We start from the raw sequence: 25,150 nt of genomic DNA, 5'->3' as shown, positions 1-25,150 counted from the left end.
GGCCGAGACGGGGAAGAAATAGGAGAGCAAGTGGTAGATAAATGTGTGCACTCTAACAGAAGAATGAACAAGAAAAGTTTTATTTTTAAAAAAATTTTTTAAAGATTATTTATTTATTTATTCATAGAGACACAGAGAGAGGCAGAGACACAGGCAGAGGGAGAAGCAGGCTCCATGCAGAGAGCCTGACCTGGGACTCAATCCAGGGTCTCCAGGATCACGCCCTGGGCTGCAGGTGGCGCTAAACCGCTGCGCCACCGGGGCTGCCCAAGAAAAGTTTTAATTTTATTAATTTTACTTATTTATGATAGTCACAGAGAGAGAGAGAGAGAGAGAGAGAGAGAGAGAGGCAGAGGGAGAAGCAGGCTCCATGCACCAGGAGCCCGACGCGGGACTCGATCCAAGGTCCCTAGGATCGCGCCCTGGGCCAAGGCAGGCGCTAAACCGCTGCGCCACCCAGGGATCCCCAAGAAAAGTTTTAAATGAGAGTAAGGACAGGACAAGACTCACCCTCCTGGGTGAGGATGGGAAGATTGGAGACCATATGGAGACAGTACCTTTAAGTCTCAATGCTAGAGAAGACTAACCTAAAGCCAAGAAGAGGTGAAGCAGAGAAGACCTGAGATCAAGCCTGAGACCTGGACTCTGCACTGCCTGTCCTCATGTCCCACCCAGAGGCTGCATGTGCAGTCTGGGGCCGCTTCTGAAACTTAGGCTCCTGTCTGGTAGTCCACCTTGCAGGAGTGCTGAGTGTGCTTTGGGAAAGGGCATACCGAGGACTGTAGCTGACAAAGACTCAATGTAAAAATGCTTTCATTTGGGACGCCTGGGTGGCTCAGTGGTTGAGTGTCTCCCTTTGGCTCAGGGCGTATCCCGGAGTACTGGGATCGAGTCTCACATCAGGCTCCATGCAGGGAGCCTCTGCCTGTGTCTCTGCCTCTCTCTCTGTGGGTCTCTCATGAATAAATAAATAAAACGTTGTTAAAAAGTGCTTTCATTTGTGCCAGGCACCATGTGAAGGGCTAAGGATAAGGAAAAATGAATGTGACTCAGACCCTTCCCTTAAGGACACATAAGGACTCTGGCAAGGAAGCAAGCAACAGCAATACAGAGTGCTGTTATGGCCCAGGATAGAATGATATGCTGTGACTTCATGCAACCTGGTGAGTCAGGAAAGGCTTCCTAGTGACTCCTAAGCTGGAGTAAGAGGTCACAAGGTGAAGAGGAAAAGCTGTTTCAAACAAAGGGAAAACATTTACAAATGCTTAGACAGGGGGTTGCAAACCATGGTCTGTGGCCCAAAATCCATCCTTCATGTTATCGTCCTGTATCCTTTTAGTTCAGATGCAATTCACATACCTAAAACTACCCATTTTAAAGGAAGGATTCAATTCAGTGGCATTGAACATTCACAATGTTGTGCAACCATCCCCTTTATGTAGTTTCAAAACATTTTTATCATCCAAAAAACTCCCTGTGCCTATTAAAAGTTAGTTCCCATCTCCCCACCCCTCACCCCCTGGCAACCACCAGTCTGCTTTATCTCTACAGATTTACCTATTTCATATAAATTGAATCATAAAACGCCTTTTGTGTGACTTGTTTCACTCAGTGAGGCTTTCGAGGTTTATCCATGTTGTAGTCTGTATCACTAATTCCTTTTTTTTAAAGCCTAAATGATACTCCATTTTGTGTAAAAGTCATATTTTATCCATTCAGCCAGTGGTAAACATTTGGGTTGTTTTCATCTTTTAGCTATGACAAATGCTGCTGCTATGTTTGTGCACAAGTTTTTGTATGGATGTGTTTTCATCACTTTTCTTGGGTAGATGCCTAGGAGTGAAATTGCTAGGTCAAATGTAACTTTATGTTAAATTTTTTGAGGAACCATCAATCTGTTTTCCACAGGAGCTGAGCCATTTTACATTCCTACTACTGACATACAAGGATTCCAATAACTCTGCATCCCTGCCAAAACTCATTATTTCCCATTAAAAAAAATTATGCCACCAGCCCAATGGGTGGTACCTCATTGTGGTTTTGACTTGCAATTCCTTAGTGACTAATGATGTTGAATACCTTTTCATGTGCTTGTCGGCTATTTGTATATATCTCTGGATAAATATCTGTTCAAGTCTTTTTGTATATTTTCTATCTGGGACATCTTTTTGTCCCAAGTGTTCTCTATACATTGTAGATACTAGATTCTTCTCAGATATATGATTTACAAATTCTTCTGTATGTTATCTTTTCCCTTTCTTAATAATGTCTTGATTCATAAATGTTTTTAATTTTGATATAATCCAAATTACCTGTTTTCTTTTGTTGCTCATGCTTTGGGTGTTATATCTAAAAATCCATAGCCAAATACAAAGTCATGAACATTTCTCACATCTTCTTTTAAAGGTTTTAGTTTTGCCTCTTATATTTAGGTCTTTGATCCATTTTGAGCTAACTTTAAAGATTTATTTGAGGGAGAAAGCAAGACAAACTAAGTTGTGAGCTGGGGGAGGGGCAGAGGGAGGAGAGAGAGAATGTTAAGCAGTCTCCACGTGCAGCATGGAGATCGTGACCTGAGCCAAAATCAAGAGTTGGGACACTCAACAAACTAAGCCACTCTGGTGCCCCAAATTAATTTTTTTTTTTAAAAAAATTCTTTTTTAATTTATTTATGATAGAGAGAGAGAGAGAGAGAGAAAGAAAGAGAGAGGCAGAGGGAGAAGCAGGCTCCATGCACCGGGAGCCCGATGTGGGATTTGATCCCGGGTCTCCAGGATCGTGCCCTGGGCCAAAGGCAGGCGCCAAACCGCTGCGCCACCCAGGGATCCCCACCCAAATTAATTTTTATATACGGTATGAGGTAGGAATCCAACTCCATTCTTTTGCATTTGAATATCTTGGTGTGCCAGCATCATTTGTTGAACAGTCTTTCCCAATTGATTGGTCTTGCCACCACTGTCAAAAATCAAATGTCCATAGGTGTATGGTTTATTCCTAGACTCTCAGGGGTGTGTGTGTTTTAAGATTTATTTATCTGACAGAGGAAGAGAGAGAGCACAAGCAGGGCAAGTGGCAGGCAGAAGGAGAGAAGTAGGCTCCCTGCTGAGCAGGAAGCCTGATACAGGGCTTGATCCTGGGACCCTGAGATCATGACCTGAGCTGAAAGCAGACATTTAACCGACTGAGCCATCCAGGCATCCCGGGACTCTCAGTTCTATTCCATTGGTTTTCACTGTCTATCCTTATACCCATGGATTTTGGTTGTTATTGTTTGTTAAATACTTGTGTGATAGTATAGTAAGAAATACATACTCAGTTTTGTCTCTTGTTCCTGGCACAGAACTCCTAAAACCTTTAAAATATCCTAAATGATATGAGTGACAGGTGTATCTTTGTGACACAAAAGCCTATGGGGGGTCTTAGATAGCTTCAAGTTTGGAACTTTATGTCCCACCCCTCTGGAGACAAAGTTAATCCCCAAAGACCAGTGCAAATCTACACAGAAACCCCCGAGTGACAAGAGTTCAGAAAGCTCCTATCATCAAAGTGGTGGTAGGGTGGAGGGCCTGCATGGGGCATGGAAGCTCCATGCATACCCCTTTCCTCCATGCCTTGCCTTATACATTGCTTCCATTTGATTGTTCCTAAGTTGTACCCTTTTTAATGAACCAGTAATAGTAAGTAAAGTGCCTTCCTGAGCCATTCTAATAAATTATTGAACCTGAGAAGGAGGTTGTGGGAACCTCTGATTTATAGCTTGTTGGCCAGAGGTGCTGGTGGCCTGGGACTAGAGACTGGCATCTGAAGGCAGTCTTGTGGGACTGAACTCAACCTGTGGAGTCTGTGCTAATTCTTGGATATCCAGTTGGTGTCCACAGGGAATTAGAGAATTGTTTGATATAGAAAAGCCAACACTTGATGTCAGTAGCATAGTGAGAGTCAAAACAGCTTTTGGCTTGGATTTTTTTTGTTGGTTTTTATTTTTGTCAGTAAAGCACAAATAAGTAACACTGTGATTGATAATCTTTTCTTTAAAATATTTCTCAGACATGACGATTTCCTTATAAATGACCAGGATTCCTAAAGGTATTTTTAACAACTTTGAGATATAATTCATTTACCATTAATTCATTCATTTGAAGCATACTATTCAGTGTTTTTTAGTTTATTCACAAGATTGTACAATCATCACAATATAATTTTAAAACACTTTCATCCCTTAAGAAAACCTCATTAACAGTCAACCCTCATTCCCACCTCCCACACTCCATCCTCAGTCAAAGCAACTGCTTATCCATTTTCTATCTCTGTAGATAATAACTATTCTGAATGTCTCATAAAAATGGAATCATACAATATGTGGGTTTTTTTGTGCCGACACCTTTCACTTAGCTTATTATTTCCAAGATTAAGCATGATATAGCATATATCAGTAGAGATGACTTGAACAATATGAGGAAGGTTAGGGTCATAGACACAGCACAGTAAAAAATTCATGTATTAACTTTTGACTCTCCAAAAACTTAATAGTTTACTGCTGACCAGAAACCTTACCAATAACAGTCAAATAACACATATTTTGTATGGTATATGTATTATGCACTGCATTCTCACAAAACTAAAGAAAGTGTTAAAAAAATCATGAGAAAATACATTTATAATATTATACTGTATTTATTGAAAACATAATTCGTCTGTAAGTAAACTCATGCACTTCAAACCCATGTTCTTCAAAAGTCAACTGTACTTCATTTCTTTTTAAGGTCAAATAAATATCCCACTGTCAAATATCTATACAGTAGATATATTTATCAGTAGATGGACATTTGGATTACTTCCACATTTTGCCTAAAATAGTGTTTTAACTGATGGTTAACAGAGGGGAGGTGGGGGAGGTGGGTTAAGGGGATTTGATGGGGATTAAGGAGTATATTTGTGATGATCATCAGGTGTTATATATATTGAAAGTGTTGAATCGCCATATTGTACACCTGAAGTTAATATGACACACTATGTTAACCAATTGTAATTTACTTTTTTAAAAAATGATTTTATTTATTTATAGAGACAGAGACAGAGAGAGAGAGAGAGAGAGAGAGAGAGAGAGGCAGAGGCACAGGCAGAGGGAGAAGCAGGCTCCATGCAGGGAGCCTGATGTGGGACTCGATCCAGGGTCCCCAGGATCAAACCCCGGGCTGCAGGCTGCGTTAAACCGCTGTGCCACCGGGGCTTCCCTGGAATTTACTTTTTTTAAAATATTTTATTTATTTATGAGAGAGAGAGAGAGAGAGAGAGAGAGAGAGAGGGCTCCATGCAGGGAGCCCAACATGGGACTCGACCCCAGGTCTCCAGGATCACACCCTGGGCCGAAGGCAGGTGGCTAAACCACTGAGCCACCTGGGCTGCCCAACCAATTGGAATTTAAATTAAAACTCAAGGTGGGTTAGTGAAGTAAGTCAATTGGAGAAGGACAAACATTATATGTTCTCATTCATTTGGGGAATATAAATAGTAGTGAAAGGGAATATAAGGGAAGGGAGAAGAAATGTGTGGGAAATATCAGAAAGGGAGACAGAACATAAAGACTCCTAACTCTGGGAAATGAACTAGGGGTGGTGGAAGGGGAGGAGGGCGGGGGGTGGGGGTGAATGGTGACGGGCACTGAGGGGGGCACTTGATGGGATGAGCACTGGGTGTTATTCTGTGTGTTGGTAAATTGAACACCAATAAAAAATAAATTTATTATAAAAAAAAACTCAAGGTGGGGGGTGCACCTGAGTGGCTCAGTTTGTTACGTGTCCGACACTCGATTTTGGCTCAGGTCATGACATCAGAGTTATAAGACTGAGCCCTTTGCTGGGCTCTCCACTGGGCACAGAGCCTCCACTCCTTCCTCTCCTTTGTTTTGTCACATAAAGTACATATTTTTTTTGGTTTGTTTGTTTTTTTTTTGTTTTTTGTTTTGTCACATAAAGTACATATTTATATATCATTAACACAGATTTATAATTATTGCTTTAGTAGTCATCTTTGAACTCACATAAAAAAATAGTCATACACAAAAACTACCTTTATGCAGTCTTTTATGTTTACCTATACAGTTTACTCATACTGTGCTCTTCATGTGGGTTTGGGTTACTGACTTCCATTTCCACCTGAAAGATTCACTTTAGTATTTCTTATAGGGCAGATGTGTTAGAGACAAATTCTCTGTTTTTGTTACTTGGTAATGCCTTAATCTCCCCTTCATTATTTGAAGAATAATTTTGCTGGATATGGAATTCTTGCTTGACAGTCTTATTTTTTTAAAAGCACTTTGATTATATCATACCACTGCCTGGATGGGTTTTTTTTTTTTTTTGCCTGGATGGGTTCTATTAAGAAATCAATTGTTAATCTTACTGAGAGTCCATTGTATAAGATAAGTTTGCTTCTTTCTTACTGCTGTCAAGATTTTTTGTCTTTTGATAGTTTAATTATGATATATCTGGGTGTAGATTAATGGTTTTCATCAAATTTGCTAAGTTTGGGGCCATTATTTCTTCAAATATTCTTTTCCCCTTTCTTCTCTCCTGTGGCACTTCCAGTATGTGTACTGACTCACTTGATGTGTTCCACAAATCTATGAGACTTTTTTTTTTTTAAGTAGACTCTGTGCCCAGCATGGGGGCTTCAACTCACAACCCTGAGGGGCCAAGAGTCATATGCTCTACCAATTGAGGGAGCCAGGCATCCCATAGGCTTTTTTTTCGATACCACCTAGTTCTATATTATTATGATTTATATGGAGAGACACTGTTCTCATAATTTCCTTTAGTTCCCTGGACATACTTTCCATTAGCTCTTTGAACATACTTAAAATAGTTGACTTACAGTCTTTTTGAAAATAACTCCAATGTCTGGGTTTCCTCAAAACAGTCTCTACTGACTAATTTTCCCCCCTTTGAGTATGGGCTATACTTTGTTTCTTTGCCTATTTCATTTTTGGTGCTGTTGTTGAAAGCTGGATATTTTAAATAACATAAAGTGACAACTCTGGAAATCAGATATTCCACCCCCCACCCTGGGCTTATTGAAGTTGTTTGTTTAACAAATCTCCTGAACTAAGTCCGTAAAGCCTGTATTCTTTGTCATATGTGGTCACTGAGGTCTCTATTCAGCTTAGTGGTCAGTTAATGATTTGAAATAAATTCCTTAAATGCCTTGAGTTTCAGCCTTTGCTGAGAGGGTGTGTATGTGTTGAGACATACCTTCAATACTCTGGCAGGCAGCTTACAATACTGCCTTGGCCTTCAACCTTCCTGCTTGTACAGAGCCTCAAGGTCAGCTAAGGGTGAGAGTTTAAGGCCTTGTCAATCCTCTCTTGGGCAGGTGCACAGCTCTGTGCATGTACATTTCCCAAGAATATGCTTAAACTTCTGAAAGCCTCCTATGAACATGCTTTTAATTTTTTTTAGCCAGCTTCTTATTTACCTCAAGTATTACCATCCTACCAGGCAGTTGTGATGTTAAACAATTGCTGCTGATGGTACAGCACAACCATCCCAGGAGGTAAGGCTATTTGCACTGAGAAAGAGTGAGTCAAATCAAATAAAAGGCAAGGTCTGTGAAAGGAGATTTCCAAGAAACTATTAGGTCAAATAATGACATTTATCTGGGAAAGGTGCTTTTGGGAGAAGATCTAAGCCTTTCTTGCCTCCTTCAGAGGCTGTAAGGTTGCTGTATTTCACCAACTGGTGGAACAACATATTGGTTTTTAACACTATCAGAAACTGTACAGAAGGAGATGGGACTGGCACAAGTTAAAATGTCACCAAACTTGCTGTTCTGAGATGAAGCAAATTTTCTTAAATAAAAGTTCTTTGGATTTTTAAGCCTGTGGTTAATTTCTAGAACTCTGAAAAAGTTGATTTTGGAAATTTTTTGCCATTGTTCTCAGTGCTTTAATGGAGGAGCGGATTTTCAAAGGTCTGTATTCCACCAATTCTGCTGATATACTGTGTTTAATATTTTATGTGGATGTATATTTACATTTCTCTTGGGTATATAAATGGGAGTGGAATTCCTAGGTCACACAGTAACTCTACATTTAACTTTTTGGGGAATTGCCCAACTATTTTCCATCAACACTCTGTGTTTTACATTCCCACCAACAATGTATGAGGGTTCCAATTTCTCTACATCCTTGACAACATTTGTTATTGGCGATCTTTTTGATTATAGCCATCCTAATACGTGTGAAGTCACATCACATTTTTTGGGGGGAGGGGTTTGTTTCGTTTGTTTTTTAAGTAAGCTATACACCCAATGTGGGGTTTGAACTCATCACCTTGAGATCAAGAGTGGCATGCTCTTCTGAATCAGCCAGCCAGCTGTCCCTCACACTGAATTTTCAATTTGTATTTCCACAATGACTAAGGAATTTTTTTTATAAAGACTTTTCATTTATTTATTCATGAGAGACACAGAGAGAGGCAGAGACATAGGCAGAAGAACCAGGTTCCCTGCAGGGAGCCTGATGCAGGACTCAGTCTCAGGACCCTGGGATCACAACCCAAGCCAAAGGCAGACACTCAACCACTGAACCACCCAGATGGTTCAGTAGCCCCAAGGACTAATGATGTTAAACAAATTTTCATGTGTTTTTGGAGAAATATCTGTTCAAATCATTTAACAATTTGTAAACTGGATTATTTGCCTTTTTATTATTGAGTTGTAAGAATTATTTATATATTCTGGATACAAGTCCCTTATCAGATATATGATGTTGAAATATTTTCTCCAAATGGTGGGTTATTTTTTCACTTTCAAATGGTGTCATTTTTTAAAAAATTTATTTATGATAGTCACACAGAGAGAGAGGCAGAGACACAGGAAGAGGAAGAAGCAGGCTCCATGCACCGGGAGCCCGACGTGGGATTCGATCCCGGGTCTCCAGGATCGTGCCCTGGGCCAAAGGCAGGCGTCAAACCGCTGCACCACCCAGGGATCCCCAAATGGTATCATTTGTAGCACAAAGGATTTTAATTTTGTTTTACCTGTTTTTCTTTTGTTGCTTATGCTTTTGATGTTGTATCTATAAAAGTTCTGCTTAACTCAAGGTCACTAAGATTTGCTATGTTTTCTTCTAAGAGTTTTATAGCTTCAGCTCTTACATTTGGGTTTGATCCATTTTGAGTTAATTTTTAGTATGTTGAGAGGTAGGGGTTCAGTTTCATGCTTTGGTATGTACAGATATCCAGTGTCCCCAAAACATTTGTTAAACAGACTATTCTTTCCTCTGTTGAATTGTCTTAGCATCCCTATCAAAAAAATAAACTGATCATAAATGTAAGGATATTATTTCTAGACTCTCAATTTTACCTTATTGATCTATATGTCTACTCCTATCTTGGTACCATACTGTCTTGATGACTGTAGGTTTGTAGCAATTTTTGAAATTGGGAAATATGAGTACTCTAACTTTGTTTTCTTTTCATCAAGACTGTTCTGGCTATTATGAGTTCTCTGCAATTCCATATGAATTTTAGGGTTAGCTTATCAATTTCTACAAAGACTTTATCTGGTATTCTGATAGAGATTATGTTGAATTTGCAGATTAGGGTGTATTAACATCTTAAAAATATTAACTATTATGATACATGAACATGAGATGTTTTCCCATTTATTTAGATCTTTAGTTATTTTCAACAGTGTTTTGTAGTTTTAAGGATAAAAGTATATAACATATATATATATATATATAGAGAGAGAGAGAGACTTATAAGTATATAACTTATAAATATAAACACATATATAGTTATATAAATTATATACTTCTTTTATTAAATTTATTCCTATTTTATTCATTTTGATGCTATTATGAATGGAATATCATTTCTAATTATTCATTGAAAGTGTATATTATCTTGCATTCTATAACCTTGTACTTGTTAGTTCTAGAATTTTATTGGATGCCTTAAGATTTTCAATATGTAAAATCATGTCATCTGCAAACATATTTTCAATTCTTCCTTTCGAATCAGGATGCCTTTTATTTCTTTTTCTGATTGTTCTGACTAGAATCTCTAGTCCAATACTGAACAGCAGTGGCAAAAGTGGACATCTCTGCCTTGTCTGATCTTAGGGGTAAACTTTCAGTCTTTCGCTATTAAGTAATATGCTAGCTGTGTGTTTTTCTCAGATGCCTTTTATCAGGTTAAGGAAGTTCCTTTCTATTCCTAGTTTGTTGAGCATTTTTATCATAAAAGGTGTTGGGTTTTATACGATGCTTTTTCTGTGTCTGCTGAGATGACAATGTGGTTTTTGTATTTTATTCTATTAATACTGTACATTATTTTCATTGGTTTTCAGATATTAAACCCACCTGATATCACCAGGTAAGTCCCACTTGGTTGTGACATACAATTCTTTTATATGTTGCTGGATTCAGTTCACTAGTATGTTGTTGAAGATTTCTGCATCTATATTCAGAGGAGATAGTGGTTTACAGTTTTCTTGTGATGTCTTTGGTGTCTGGGTACTAATGGCCTCATAGAATGAACTGAGAGGTGTTCCCTCCTCTTCTATGTTTTAGAAAAGTTTGTGAAGGATTAGTACTACCTTTTCTTTGAATATTTGATAGAATTAACCAGTGAAACCATCTGGGTCAGAGTTTTTCTTTGGGAGTAGTTTTTTCATTAGTAATTATCTTAACTTGTTATATAGGACTATTCATATTTTCTATTTCTTCTTGAGTCATTTTAATACTCTATGTTTTTCTGGGAATTAGTCCTTTCATCTAAGTTATATAGTTTGCTGGTATACAATATTCTTAGTATCTTATACTAATTTTTTTTTTATTTCTGTATGGTTTGTCCCACCTGTTTTGAAGCCATGCCCATTCACTTATGTACTGTCTATGGCTGCCCATACTAAAATTTCACAGTTGAGTAATTGTGACAGAGACCGAATTCTGGGGGCCCACAAAGCAAAAAAATTTACTATCTGGGCCTTTATAGAAAAAATATGCTGACCTCCAGCTAAGACGAACAAAATAACATTTGAAGTATTCAGGTCAAACTGGAGCAAAGGGCTTTTAAGAAAATATTAGAGGCTGTTAAAAAGTGCAGAATGAATTAACTGTTGTCTTAGTTTTATAAGTCTCAGCTCAAATTTCATTCCAACCCCTCAGACATAATCAATCCTGGGGGAACAAACATATTTCCAGACCAGATTCAGTACAAAGATAGAGCTTCATGGAATAAAGAGGAAACTCAAAAACAAAAAGTATTCTGGGCAAGTATTTGGGAAGAGTTGATAAAGGCTACCCTGTGAGTAACTTTGTTCCTTGGTTGAGAGTCCTGTAACTCTACATACCTCTTTCCAAAAGCAATATAAAGGCTCAAAAAGTACAGCTTTCCCACTGACTCTTGAATAGTATGAAGGGCTATGGAAGAGAGATCTTCTGGCTCCCCTGCCTTCACAAAGGTAGAGTGAATCAATTTTTTCTTTTCATGCCCATACCACCTTGAAAATTCACCATGACAGCATATGTCATACAGATTTTACCTGTCTGTAACTCTCTCGCAATTCATCCCAGCATCTCCAGTCTCTCCTCAGCCCTAACATCACAAACACTCCTGTCTTCATTTCTATTAGTAACACCTGAACTGTCTGCAACCTCTGTCCACCATAAAGGCCAGCAATATCCAAATCCTTTCAGGCAAAAGCCAAAGGTAGAGTTTTCACATGAGAAAAACTTCATAAATAGCATCTAATCTAGGGTTAGTTTCCTCCCAAGAGGAAATCATTCAAGCTAATAGATGATACATCACATAAAATGTCCTAGGTGTAAAATTACTCCTTTTATGGAAGCCTGGGCAATCAGACCCAAACAAGTTGTTATGGATGAATCATAATATCATGTGTAGGGGCAATGGGACTGCCCATTATTCTAGATATATATTCCTATAAATACACTGTCATTCCAGCTTAACTCTCAGCCCTGACAATAAGTAACTGGGGCTGAATGGAAGTCATGGACCTATCTATAAAAGGCTCTGTGACTAAGCAAGTCCCTTACATTACACCAAAAAACTCCCACATCACCTGAAGATACAAACTTGTCAGCGTAATACAAAGATGAAGGGTTAGAGCAGATATACTTCAGTTCTCCCTTATCTACGTCTCAATTCTAAGACAAATGCTGGGCCACCATCCAACTCTCCTCTCCCTGAGAGGAGTCCCATGCATCACCAATTTCTAGCCATTTCTCCTCTAAAATCTAAAGCCTTGCATTGGGGCACCTGGCTGACTCAGTCATTAGAGCATGTGACTCTTGATCTTAGGGTTGTGAGTTTGAGCCCCACGTTGAGCATAGAGATTACTAAACAAAATTCTCTCTCTCTCTCTCTCTGTCTCAAACCTTGCCTCTACTGTTCATCTCCAATGCCAGTGCTTCCATCTAAATCACACATGGCTTACTTCTCCTGGGAGCTGCAGATTGGAAGAGACTTCTAAAGTGAAGAGAAGTACTCCTTCCATCTTTGCTCGCTCTTTACCTTTCTCATACATGTCTTTATTCCAGAACATGCTATATGGTTTCTTCCTGTATCTGCCTATCAACTAGCTTCCCAGCCTCCAGTCTTCATGGTGGTCCCTCCTCGACATCACTGATAGCATTATTTCTATGCCATCATGCTACAGAGAAAAAAAATAAATCATATCACTTTCACTTTAAAATCTGCTGCAGAATTCCCACTGCCAACAGCATGCACCTCAGTCTTGTCCCCACTGATCTCTCAGCCTCTTATGCATCCTATAGGTATCAGCCAAGGTGATACCTGAGACTCACAGAAAGAGCCATTCTCTTCCACTTCCATGCCTTTGCATACAGTTTCCTTCCCAAGTGCACTTTTATAGCTGGCAAAACGCAGCTTAAGAGGTCCTTTCTGTTGTGGGTCCTCTCTGACTTAAGGTATTTTCTTACAGCTTCCACAGCACTGTCTTGAAATGTTTGACAGCTTTATAAGTGCTAGAATCCTGCATTTATACTCTTCCCACTAGGCTATGGAAGACCATTCAATGGCCAGAATTAGCTAATAAAGATCTAAAACCAAAAATCCTGTTGTCAAGTATCTGGTGACTAGATTAGCCACCAGGAATGAAAAAAAGAAGCACAGCAGAAAGTTACTGCTTCTATCATAAAAATATACAAATTAGTAAGGGCACCTGGGTTGCACTGTCAGTTAAGTGTCTGACTCTTGGTTTCAGCTCAGGTCATTATCTTAGGGTTCTGAGATGGAGCCATATGTCAATCAGGCTCTGTACTGAAAGAGGAGTCTGCTTAAGACTTTCTTTCCTTCTCCCTCTGCCCTTCCACTCTTGTACTTGCTCACTCTCTTTCCCTCTATTAAAATACATAAATGAATCTTTAAAGTATATGAATTAGTAACATTCAATTAAAGCCCTTAAAATAGAGCCCCCAAACTACTTTCCATAAACCTATAGGTTCCAAGTGGCTTTACAAAATTCCTCAACAATTAACTTCTCAAAACTATGCCAGAAATAGTTTACAGAATGAGTATCAGTAATCTGATGGAATACAGAGTTAAACTACAATTCTTATACAATCCAAAGTTTGAATTTCTTATAACCTCTATTTCTTTTAGGCCTGGGCCTATTTCTTCTGCCTCAAACCTAATACTAACTTCAGTATTATACCTCTACATTCCATCAGACCAGTCCCTGAAGGCAGCCAAAAGCTTACCTGAGCTGAAATGCCAATGAGGAGCAACCACTTCTGGTACTCATCAGTCCGGTAGTGGATCATCTGGCACCCTGACAGACTAGCATGTCTATCAAACATCTTCACGGGTTGAGAGTCACCTTCCATGCTCCAGTGGTAGACTGTGGTCTCAGTCACCAGGGCAACAGTGTTCACAGAGACCCATTTCCAGAAAATCACCTCTTCTGCCATTGTATGAGACTTCATTTTACTCTTCATTTCAATATTAAAGATCTGAAGTGTCTTCCCAGCTAGTATTTGATGTGATGGAGATTAGAGAAAGATAAATTAAAAATCTGAAAGACAAATTCTTACACTCCTAATTCTGAATCGTTTTAATGTTACTTTAAGTTGTACTACTTACAGGCAATCTGATTAAGAAGGGAAAAAAGCTGCCTCAGTAGTAATTAACCACACTTTGATGTCTCAATATTGAGAAGAGCCTTCTTCAAAAGAATGTAAAAGTGTGTGAATATATTATGTATGAGTAACAGTCAGAAATTAGTTCTTTTGAAGCAACTATCAGGAGAATCAGTTTTAAATTGTTATCTTCTAGTTTTAAAATGTTTCTGGATAAGTCAGCAAAAACAAGACTCAAAGGTTTCAGTTTTACAAAAGGAAAATCATTCTGAAAGTGGATGGTCCTGATAGGTGTACAACAACATAAATGTACTTAAGACCACTGAACAATACACTAAAAAATGATTAAGATAATAGACTCCATGATATATATTTAGCTGCAACTCTTAAAAATTGAAAAAACTTGGAGATTTCAATACCCCACTCTAAATAATAAAACAACTAGACAGAAAAATATACTTGAACATTACTGACCAATTCAACCTAACATCTTTAGAACACATTACCCAACGAGAAAATACAATACATTCTTTCCAAGTATACCTGAAACATATTCTAGGATAGATCTTATGCTTGGCTATTAAAAAAGTAAAGTATCAAGAAATTTTAAAATTTAAAGTCATATAAGTTATCTGATTACAACAAAATTATTAAAAAACAACAGAAAAAAAGTGTGAGATATTCCCAAATTTTGGAATTCAACCACATACCACATGCTTCTATATAGCCCATGCGTCAAAGAAGAAATTACAAAGAAAATTAGAAAATATGTTGAACTGAATAAAATAAAAAGTACAACATATCAATTTTGGGGTTGCAGCTAAGGCACTACTTAAAGAAAAAATATCATTTTAAACATCAAGATCATAAAAGAAGATCTCAAACCAATAAAGTTTCCACCTTAATAAACTATAAAAAGAGTAAACTAAGCCCAAAGCAACAAAAAACAGAAATTAAGAATAGAGTAAAAATCAAGGAAGGAAACAAAAAATAATAAAGAAAAATCAATAAAATAAAAAGTTGACTCTTCACAACAATCAAGAAAATTGACAAAATGATCAAGAAAAAAAGGTAAGATCCAAATTACCAAAATTAGGAATAAAAGAGAGGACATCTGAGGTGATCTTGGAGAAATTAAAAGGACTATGAGTGAATAGTATGAACAATTTTATGTCAACACAGTAGAGGACTTAAATAGAGAACTTGGATATAAATTCCTAGAAAGAGAAATTACCAAAACTGACACAAGAAAGAAAAATCTGAAGAAGCTGAACTCTCAGTTTAAAATCATCTCACAAAGGAAAACCCAAGCTCAGAAGGCTTTCACTGATGAATTCTATCAAGTACTCAAAGATGACTCAAGTAACAAGTCTCTCACAAACTTCAGGAAGCAGAAAAGGGACCACTTCCCACCTCATTCTGTAAGGCCAATACTAACCTAATTCCAAAGTTAAAGACATCACAAGAAAACATCACAAGAAAATCATCACAAGAAAATCACCTCTTCTGCCATTGTATGAGACTTCATTTTACTCTTCATTTCAATATTAAAGATCTGAAGTGTCTTCCCAGCTAGTATTTGATGTGATGGAGATTACATCACAAAGTAAAAAATCACAAAGTAAAAAATCATCAATCATCATAAAAACAGACAGAAAAGTCCTTAAAACGGGAGTGAACCAAGTCCAGCCACATATAAAAACAATCATGGGGCACATAGGTGGCTAAGTTGGTTACATGTACAACTCTTGGTTTCAGCTCAGGTCATGATCTCGGGGTTGTGAGATCAAGCCAAGCTCTGCGTTGGGCTCCATACTCAGTGCAGAGTCTGCTGGAGAGTGTCTCCTTCTTCCTCTCCCTCCCCCACCTCTTCCCCCTGCTCTTGCACATGCTATCTAAACAAACAAACACAAAATCTTTTAAAAAATACTTTGAAAAATATGAAGTTGGAGTACCAACACTGATTTAAAACTTACTATAAAGCCATAGTAATCAAGTAATTGGCACAAGGTTGAGAATATGGATCAATGAAACAGAATGAGTGTCCAGAAGTTGATCTTTCTATTTATGGTCAATTGACTTTAACCAAAGGTGCTAGATAATTCAATGGGATATTCATTGTCAACAAATGGTGCTCGGACAAGTGAATGCCCTTACCCCACCAAAAAAATGACGATGATGATGATGATGATGATGATGACGACGACGACGAAAAGGAGGAAGAAGGGGCAGCCCGGGTGGCTCAGCGATTTACTGCCATCTTCAGCCCAGGGCGTGATCCTGGAGACCCGGGATTGAGTCCCATGTTGGGCTCCCTGCATGGAGCCTGCTTCTCCCTCTGCCTACTTCTCCCTCTGCCTGTGTCTCTGCCTCTCTCTGTGTCTCATGAATAAATAAGATCTTAAAAAAAAAAGAAATAAAGAAAGAAAAAGAAAAGGAGGAAGAGGAAGAAGAAGAAAAACCTTATACCCTTACCACACACAAAAACTAATCCCAAATAGACTATGAACTTAAGTGTAAGAGTTAAAACTAAAAAAAAAAAAAATTAGAAGAAATGCAGAACATCATCATGACCTTGGGCTAGGCTAAGCATTCTCAGGTAGGACTCCAAAATCATGATCCATTAAAGAAAAAAACTGGTAAGCTGGACTTTAACAAAATTAAATTTTTTCTTCAAAAGATACATCAGGAAAATAAAATGATGAGCTACAAAATGGGAGAAAATATGTAGATCACATATTTGATAAATTATTTATATCCAGGATATATAAAGAACCCTTAAAATTCAGTAAGACAAATAAGCCAATTAAGAAATGAGCAAAAGATTGTAGATACTTCTCTAACAAGATATGAGTGGCAAATAAAATAAAACAAAAAAGATATATAAATGGAATTGCTATGATTAAAAAAAAAGACAATACCATTATAAAGCTTTCATGTATGTTGCAAAAACTAGAATCCCCATACATTATTGACAGGAATGTAAAATGGTACAGCCATTAAGAAACAGGCAGTATCTTAAAAAGCTAAAAAAATTTATCATAGGACCCAGCAATTCTACTCCTAGGTATTTATCTAAGAAAAATGGAAACATACATCCACACAAAGACTTGTCAGCAAGTGTTCATAGCAGCAATATACTTAATGGCCAAAAACTGTAACCAATCCAAATGTCCACAAACTGATAAACAGAGAAACAAAATGTGATATATCTATAGAGTAACGGAGTACTGGAATCTTACTCAACTATAAAAAGGAACTAACTACTGATACAAGCTACAACATGGATGAATCTCAAACATGCTATGCTAATTGAAGGAACCCAGATGTAAAAGACTGTATGTTGTATGATTTCTTTATTTGAAACGTCCAGAAATGGGGATCCCTGGGTGGCGCAGTGGTTTGGCGCCTGCCTTTGGCCCAGGGTGCGATCCTGGAGACCCAGGATCGAGTCCCACGTCAGGCTCCCGGTGCATGGAGCCTGCTTTTCTTCTGCCTGTGTCTCTGCCTCTCTCTCTCTCTCTCTCTGTGTTACTATCATAAATAATTTAAAAAAAAATTTAAAAATTTAAATTGAAATGTCCAGAAATAGCAAATCTATAGAGTCAGAAAACAGATCAGTAGCTACCTAGGGCTGAGGGTGGGAGTGGGGAATGACTGCAAACAGGAATAAAGGAACTTTCTGTAGTAGTAGAAATGTTCTAAAACCAGAGCATGTTGGTGGTTCCGCAACTCAATAAATTTACTAAAAATCACTGAATGGTACACTCAGAATAAATGGATTTTATGGCATATAAATTATACCTGAATAAAGAGGTTAAGAAAGAAAAGACTAGACTAGCAGTTCAACTGTAGGCTGGGGGTACCTTTTAGTTTCCAATAGCCTGGGATCACAGAGGGAATTTCCACTAGTTCGAAAACTTGTCAAGATGTCCTTAGACTGGTTAAGAAGAACTTGTTTTACACGACGTACTAGATATTTAGTGTCACAAAGAGAATAAAACAAAACAAAACAAAAACCCTACCAAACTCCTTTGGGAATCAACCTGTTAGACTCTAGTTGCCAGGGTGAAGAATGTGCTACCACAAGGGGGCTCCATCTCACCACTTTTCCTCTCCCCAACTGCGCCAAGAGCTAACTACTAAGCTGGCACTACCCTAGCATATACACAATCCACTTCTAAAAATTAAGAAAAAAGGGAGAGTTTGCAAAAAGAAACACACATGACTACTCAAAAAGCTATGCTTCTTTATTTTTTTTAAGATTTTATTTATTCATGAGAGACACACAGAGAAAGAGGCAGAGATTAGAAGCAGGCTCCATGCAGGGAGCCCGACGTGGGACTTGATCCCAGGTCTCCAGGATCACGCCCTGGGCTGAAGGAGGCACTAAACCACTGAGCAACCTGGGCTGCCCAAAAGGCTATGTTTCATAATAAAAGTAAAAAATATACTTGGGCCAGTAATGCAAGTAGTCAGTCAACTTTTTCTATATAGGGACATATACGATCTTTGTCACATATTTGTCTGTTTTTACAACTCTTTAAAAATATAAAAACCATTCTTAGCTTGGTGATGTACAAAAACCAACAGTTTACGGACCCCTCACTTGGAGCATTAATGTTCCACTAAGATGATGAGCAACTAATGAGGAATTCTACTCGTCACTTCCTCCTCCTTTAGTCAAAGGTAAAAATTTATCTCTGGTTTTATTTATTCATTTTTTAAGATTTTATTTACTTATTTATGAGAGACACAGAGAAAGAGAGAGGCAGAGATGCAGGTAGAGGGAGAAGCAGGCTCCCCACAGGGAGCCTGATGTGGGACTTGACCCCAAAACCCTGGGACCCTGACCTGAGCCAAAGGCAGATGCTCAACCACTGAGCCACCTGGGCATTCTGTATCTCTGATTTTAAAATATTCACCACAAAAGCACCAGTACAGAGTTTCAAGAGAGACTGGGGTGAGTGAATCTGCTCCAGGCTTCTCCAGAGGATGGGCAGTGATATGGGCTGAGCACCTCAGGAGGTCTCAGCCAGATAAAAGGACAGACTGTGAAGGAAAAGACCTTTTTTAAAAAGAGGTTCATCTCATCACAAACCTCTTTCCAATCACAAGACTTCACCAGTCAAAATGGGGTATCTGTGAGTTTCTTTTTTTTTTTTTTAATTTTTATTTATTTATGACAGCCACACAGAGAGAGAGAGAGAGAGAGAGAGAGAGAGAGAGAGAGAGGCAGAGACACAGGCGGAGGGAGAAGCAGGCTCCATGCACCGGGAGCCTGATGTGGGATTTGATCCCGGGTCTCCAGGATCGCGCCCTGGGCCAAAGGCAGGCGCCAAACCGCTGCGCCACCCAGGGATCCCTTATCTGTGAGTTTCAAGACCAGGCCCCTTCACTTCACCTTCATGCTTTCACACTGGGACCTATGGAACAGCTAAGTCATACGACGCAATAAAAGTAATAATTAAATTATCTCTGAAATACAGCCACTGTTCAAATACCATTTTATACCATTTTTTTTTTTAAATTCTTAAAGACAGTTTTCCTCATTTTGGTCTAGGGTCTTTGAATCACACTGTGATACTTGCCCACAATTTGTACTACAAGAGTCCAAGATCATTCTAATGGTCACAAAATTGCAGTAAAAATAGGATACTTGAAATTATATCACTTTGGTTCCACAGCTCACACTCATGTAAAAGAAAACAACACTCAATTACTATAGCTGAAGCAATTCATATGAACACTAAGAATGGAAAAAAAAAAAAAAAGGAACAGCCCCCGCCATTAGAAAGCTGGCCTGGTCTTCACAGCCAGGCCATGTTGCTCTCCTAGCAGACATAAACCATCTTAGACAAGTCCAAGACCATGATAAAGTGAGACAAAGCAAGGTCGCTTCAGAATTTTATCTAAGTACAGACAAAAACAAGGTAAATGTGCAACACACAAAATATGAAACAGCCCCTCTCGTAGCTGAAATGAGTGCCTGCTACTTCTTTAACCAATGCCAGTTTTATCCTCGCTCTAGTCTGTCCTTCTCTATAGATAAGATTAAGATAACATAATAAAATTACTCCCATTTTCTAGCAGCAATCTACAACAAACTCCTATTTCCTTAGACCATCCCCCAAATCCCTCAACCAAACCCCAAATCCTACAAAAGGCAAAAGGTTCTTTCTAACACCCTCAAATAGTAGTATGACACATCCCAGCTCCCCATGGTGCAGTTTTGTCCTCGCTGAAACAAGTAATAAACCCAACTTATTCAACTTCAGGTGTGTTGCCAGTGGCCTTTGGTTGAAGGGGACTGACAGCATGTAAATACGAGTTCTCTCCATTCCCTTACCACACTCCAACAACCTCTTCCAGGAGATCCATAGTGCACAATGGTAAAGAGAACTGTATTAGAGGACCAGGAAGACTAAAATGCTGGTCATCTGTGAGACCTGCAGAGAACATCAAACAGCAAACGACATGATAGATAAGGGCTCTCAAAAGTAATGAAAAATAGAAAATGCAGAAAAGCCAAAAGGTCATGAAGAATCCATAAAGGTTAGCAATTTCTTCAATTAAAATTAGTTTACACTGCTTACACTACATGGTCATAAGTTTCAGATGTCTATTTACCTACTGAAAGGACAAAGTAGACCCTATTTCTGTAACAAAACAGAAGCACAGGCAAAGCTAATATTTGTCATTCACTAATTTTAACTCCAGAAAAAACTCTCACTTTTCAAGGTAAGTGGCAATACACTTTGCATAAAATATTAACAAGTCCAGTATATACATAATCCTTTCAATTTCCCAAATCATGATAATATGAAAAGATTTTATATTCTCAAAGTAACTAGGATGTTTCAAGCACCCAATATTCCCTGATTTCAGGGAGGTAAAATTCTATTAATCAACAGCTATACTGTCATTGATGTGTTTCACAGGAGAAGTAGTACCTTGGCTCATATTCCGGGATGCCTGGAGCACCACCGTAAAGCAGCCCATCATGAGGTCCAGGGCACCACATGGCCCTCCTGGGGAACATATGCAGTGTGGTGTTAGCTTTTCCAGATGTGGCAGTCATGATGATGAGGCCCTGGGCACTCTCTCCTGTATCTGGTAGTGTGCATGATGTCTCAAAAAGCTGGGGTGCTCAGGGGCCTCTGGTTAAATAAGGTATGTAAAACAGAGCTTTGGCTAAAACTTTGGAGTTTAATTTAATATTACCGATGACACTTCCCTGTGAATTTACTGACAGTTGTCTGATATTTAAGGTAACAAAGCAGGTAAAGTGAAGTAAAATTCCTTTCTGAAAATCCCATCAGGCTTACCTTTCAGAGCTATCACCTTAGAGGCTGGATTCATGATGGCACTCTCAGCAGAGATGGGCCGTCTGATTGGCACCATTGGCTCGCTCATGTCAATAATCACTACCTGCGTCTGTTCGCCAACCTTCTCTCGGACACATATAAACTTATCAGATTCCATGGTCAGTGTGCTAAATCCAATGTTGGCTGGATTAATTCCCAGGTTCTGGAGCTAAATAGAAAAGAAACATTTAATTAAAAGCAAGTCTTTCCTCTCTGAAATAGATTAAATCTAGCCTATCATTTCCCAAAGCCTAACAGAAGGAGGAAGAAAAGTTAAACAAGAGTTTAGAAAAAACTTAACAGTGACTATTTGAGGCAAACACTGACTTGTGTTTCTATACCTTTAAAGGCACAGGCAATGCATCAACAGTAGGCTGTGAATCAACTCTCAAGGAACTTATCCTGCAGGCTGATGAGAACATACAAGAATAAGGATAATACCAAGAAGAGAGAAGGATGCCACGAGTGATACAGATGGGAAAACATCTGGTTGGGTGTTGGGGGGGGTGGAGGAGCCCACAAAGAATACCTCACAGATAAGCCCATAGTTGAGGAGAGCCCATAGGTTGGAGAGGTGAAGGCGGAGGACGAGAGGAGAAAGGAAGAAAAGACAAAAACTGATTTCTCTGAAAGCAAGCAATAACAAAGAACCAGCCAAGAGTTTTTCCTTAAAGCAACTCCACATATCATAAAATCTGATTTAATTTCTCAGTTTACTTTTATTTTTAAATTTTTTTAAAATTTATTTATTCATGATAGACATAGAGAGAGAAAGAGGCAGAGACACAGGCAGAGGGAGAAGCAGGCTCCATGCAGGGAGCCTGATGCAGAACTCGATCCCGGGTCTCCAGGATCACGCTCTGGGCCAAAGGCAGGCGCTAAACCACTGAGCCACCCAGGGATCCCCTCTCAGTCGGTTTAAATATTTCTTGGCAAGTCCAAGGTTAACAAAAAGTCAACAAATTTGGTACATCTTTGGAGGCAGACTGCTTGAACTTGTGTAAAACCTAAATCAGGCGCCTTTCTCCAAAGGCCACTTTACATAGTGCCTATTTTAAATAAAAACCTATAGATGAGATAAGCTTCAATGAAATACCCTGGGAAAACACACACTCAAGAAATTTCTATCACTCTTATAAAGAACGGTGCTTATTTCTATAAAACTCCCCTGCTCCAACCTATCTACAAGGTATCTTTGTTTCTAAATATTGTTCTGCTCAACCCCAACCCTACTGCTACTGACTTAACCCTTTAGTACCTGTTACTCTGTGTGAACTTGTATAAAAGAGTATGTTAGCAACAAAGATTAGGGACCATTTGTTAAAAATAACTACCAGCCTTTGGAAGAAGCACAAACAAGGCTGTTCAAACTGCTAGTGTAATTCTTTACTCTATCATTTTTTTTCTATGAACTCCTCAAAAGCAGGGATTATATCTTATTTGTTTCTTGTGGTACAGAGTCTAGCATATATTGAACATTCCAGCTGCTGAGTCGAACAGACTACAGGACAACAGGTCACCTCATCTTATCTTTCTGCTAACTCAGGAGACAAGTATGCCATGCACAATTTACACAACACAGGGTTTTCAGATTATCTTCCCAAAGTCACCATGCTTATTAATGATGGAGATAGTTGTGAATAAAGCTTGTGCTCTGGACCACAAAATTGAGTTGAAATTCACATTTTATTTTCACACATCTGAAATAGCAGCTTAATGCAATTGTAAATGTAGTGTAGTGAATGAAAGCTGAGACTTTCTCATAGAAAGTAATTTTCATACATTCGTTCCATAAATAAGTACTGAATACATAGTACTACTAGCCACTAATTAGACTCTGGAAACAGTAAGATACATAAGATATAGTTAGTCACAATATCCAGAGCCCACAGGCTGCGGAGACTAACGATCACTATTTGGTTGAACTATATGAAGTTGCTGATAGGAGGGCACTGAAAAGTTCCCTTGGGGGCAGAAGGAGGGGGAGAAGCAAAAGGGTGAAAGAAAGTTCCCAGGAGACCTACACAGTCTTCCTTTCTCATTATGAATTATTGTAAGCATTATACTATATTAGCATATAGTAACAATTCACGAGCACACTAACACTCAAGCACCCAACACTGTCAAATCTTTACATTTCAGAGCCATATATTTAAGTGGACCTAGATTTTCTAAATTTTCATTTTATTCTTAGTTTGGGATTATATGGCTACATTCTGATTTCAACTCCAAATATCAAGAAATATTTGTACCCAACCTCTTGAGCACAGTAGGTTCTTAAGTATTAGTGACTGAGTCCAGTTCCTCACACAAGAGCATATACACATATTCATGGCATTCTGAAAAGGTAAAATCACTTCACAAATCAAGACACTGTTTTAATAGCTGAGAACAGTGTATCCAAAAATAAGAGACTGTTAGAACTAGAAGAAAGGAAGACAGTGGTTCTCAAGCGGGGCTAGTATCCTGTAGTCTCTGGAAATGGGCAATTTGAATTGTACAATGACTAGAGAACACTAATTAGCTAGCATTTACTGGGGCCAGGGATGTCAAACACAGGACAATTCCACAAAAAGAACTTTTACATCTAAAATATCAAATACCGGTGTGCCTGGGTGCTCAGTCAGTTGAGCTTCCAACTCCTGATTTTGGCTTGCGTCATGATCTCGGGTCGTGCAATCAAGCCCCGAGGCAGGCTCCATGCTCTACTGGCAGCGGGGGGGGGGGGGGGGGGGGGGGCTTTAGATTCTCCCTCCCACCCCTGCACACCCTCTATTTCTCTAAGTAAACAAATCGTAAATATGTAAATAAATAAAATGTCAAATACTATGTTTTCTCATTAGTAGCTATAACTAAGGACTCCTGATTCCTATAATAATTATTCTGAAAGGTAACACAGATACACATTTAAACAGCCAATATATATGAGTTAAGTAAAAGTACACAAGATACTAATAATCCTTTTCTGTTCTCAAGACCCGCAATTAAATGAATCCAAATTCAAATCTGACACTGGGGAAAACATAAAAAGAAATTACTCATCCAACAGTCCTGTTGTTTCTATATTTAAAGGGCTTAGGGACAGTAGTCTGACTGGGAGGGAAGGCTGCAGCTGTGTTTACACAGGGCTGTTGGTGAAAACACAAACTGCCGGTATCAAAGAGCCAGAACGTTCCAGTTACACTGAACATCCAGGTTTTTATGCCTCTCTTTGAAAAACCTAGTCCTTTTTCCTTCTGCATAAGTCTCTGCAGGCTCACTTACTACTGCCTTATCCCTATGCCCAGCACATGGTCGTTCAATAATTAATTAGTAAAGAAGATAAGTTTTAGGCAGTCAAGAAAATAATTTGAAGTAACTTAGAAATCTTTTATATCTCAAACTTATTAGCAAGCTTTTTCCTACCTTAAAAAGGGAGCTTTGTAATTGAGGACCTAGGAAGAATAATGATACTGAGGTCCTTTCTAGAAGTAACCTAAAATTCTAGGACTAGGTTAGTTCAGAGTAGTTTAAAAACAACATTTGTAGAGTGCTTTATAGAACCTCTCTCAAATTACACCAATGTAGGTTTTCTGTATTTTAAAACCAACGCACAAGACCCTATATTTATACCTGTTAAATGTCAACTAGTTGGATCCTAGCCTGTCAAGATCTG

General features: G+C 38.6%; 1 protein-coding gene across 1 annotated transcript in view; it reads right to left on the bottom strand.

Annotated features, from left to right (window-relative positions):
• LOC121475742 (clathrin heavy chain 2) overlaps nucleotides 1-25,150 on the bottom strand; it is an 80,808-nt gene that overhangs the window by 54,251 nt on the left and 1,407 nt on the right. Inside the window, exons 2-3 of the mRNA XM_041729282.1 lie at nucleotides 21,457-21,664; nucleotides 13,751-14,019 (exon numbers count right to left, since the gene is read on the bottom strand). Of these exons, the coding sequence (XP_041585216.1) occupies nucleotides 13,751-14,019; nucleotides 21,457-21,664 (477 nt within the window). The remainder of the gene's footprint in view (nucleotides 1-13,750; nucleotides 14,020-21,456; nucleotides 21,665-25,150) is intronic.

This window comes from Vulpes lagopus, chromosome 14 (genome assembly GCF_018345385.1).
Source record: "Vulpes lagopus strain Blue_001 chromosome 14, ASM1834538v1, whole genome shotgun sequence".
Classification (NCBI taxonomy): domain Eukaryota; kingdom Metazoa; phylum Chordata; class Mammalia; order Carnivora; family Canidae; genus Vulpes; species Vulpes lagopus.
The sequence above is the reverse complement of the archived record's forward strand: the minus strand, read 5'-3'. Positions and strand labels throughout refer to the sequence as shown.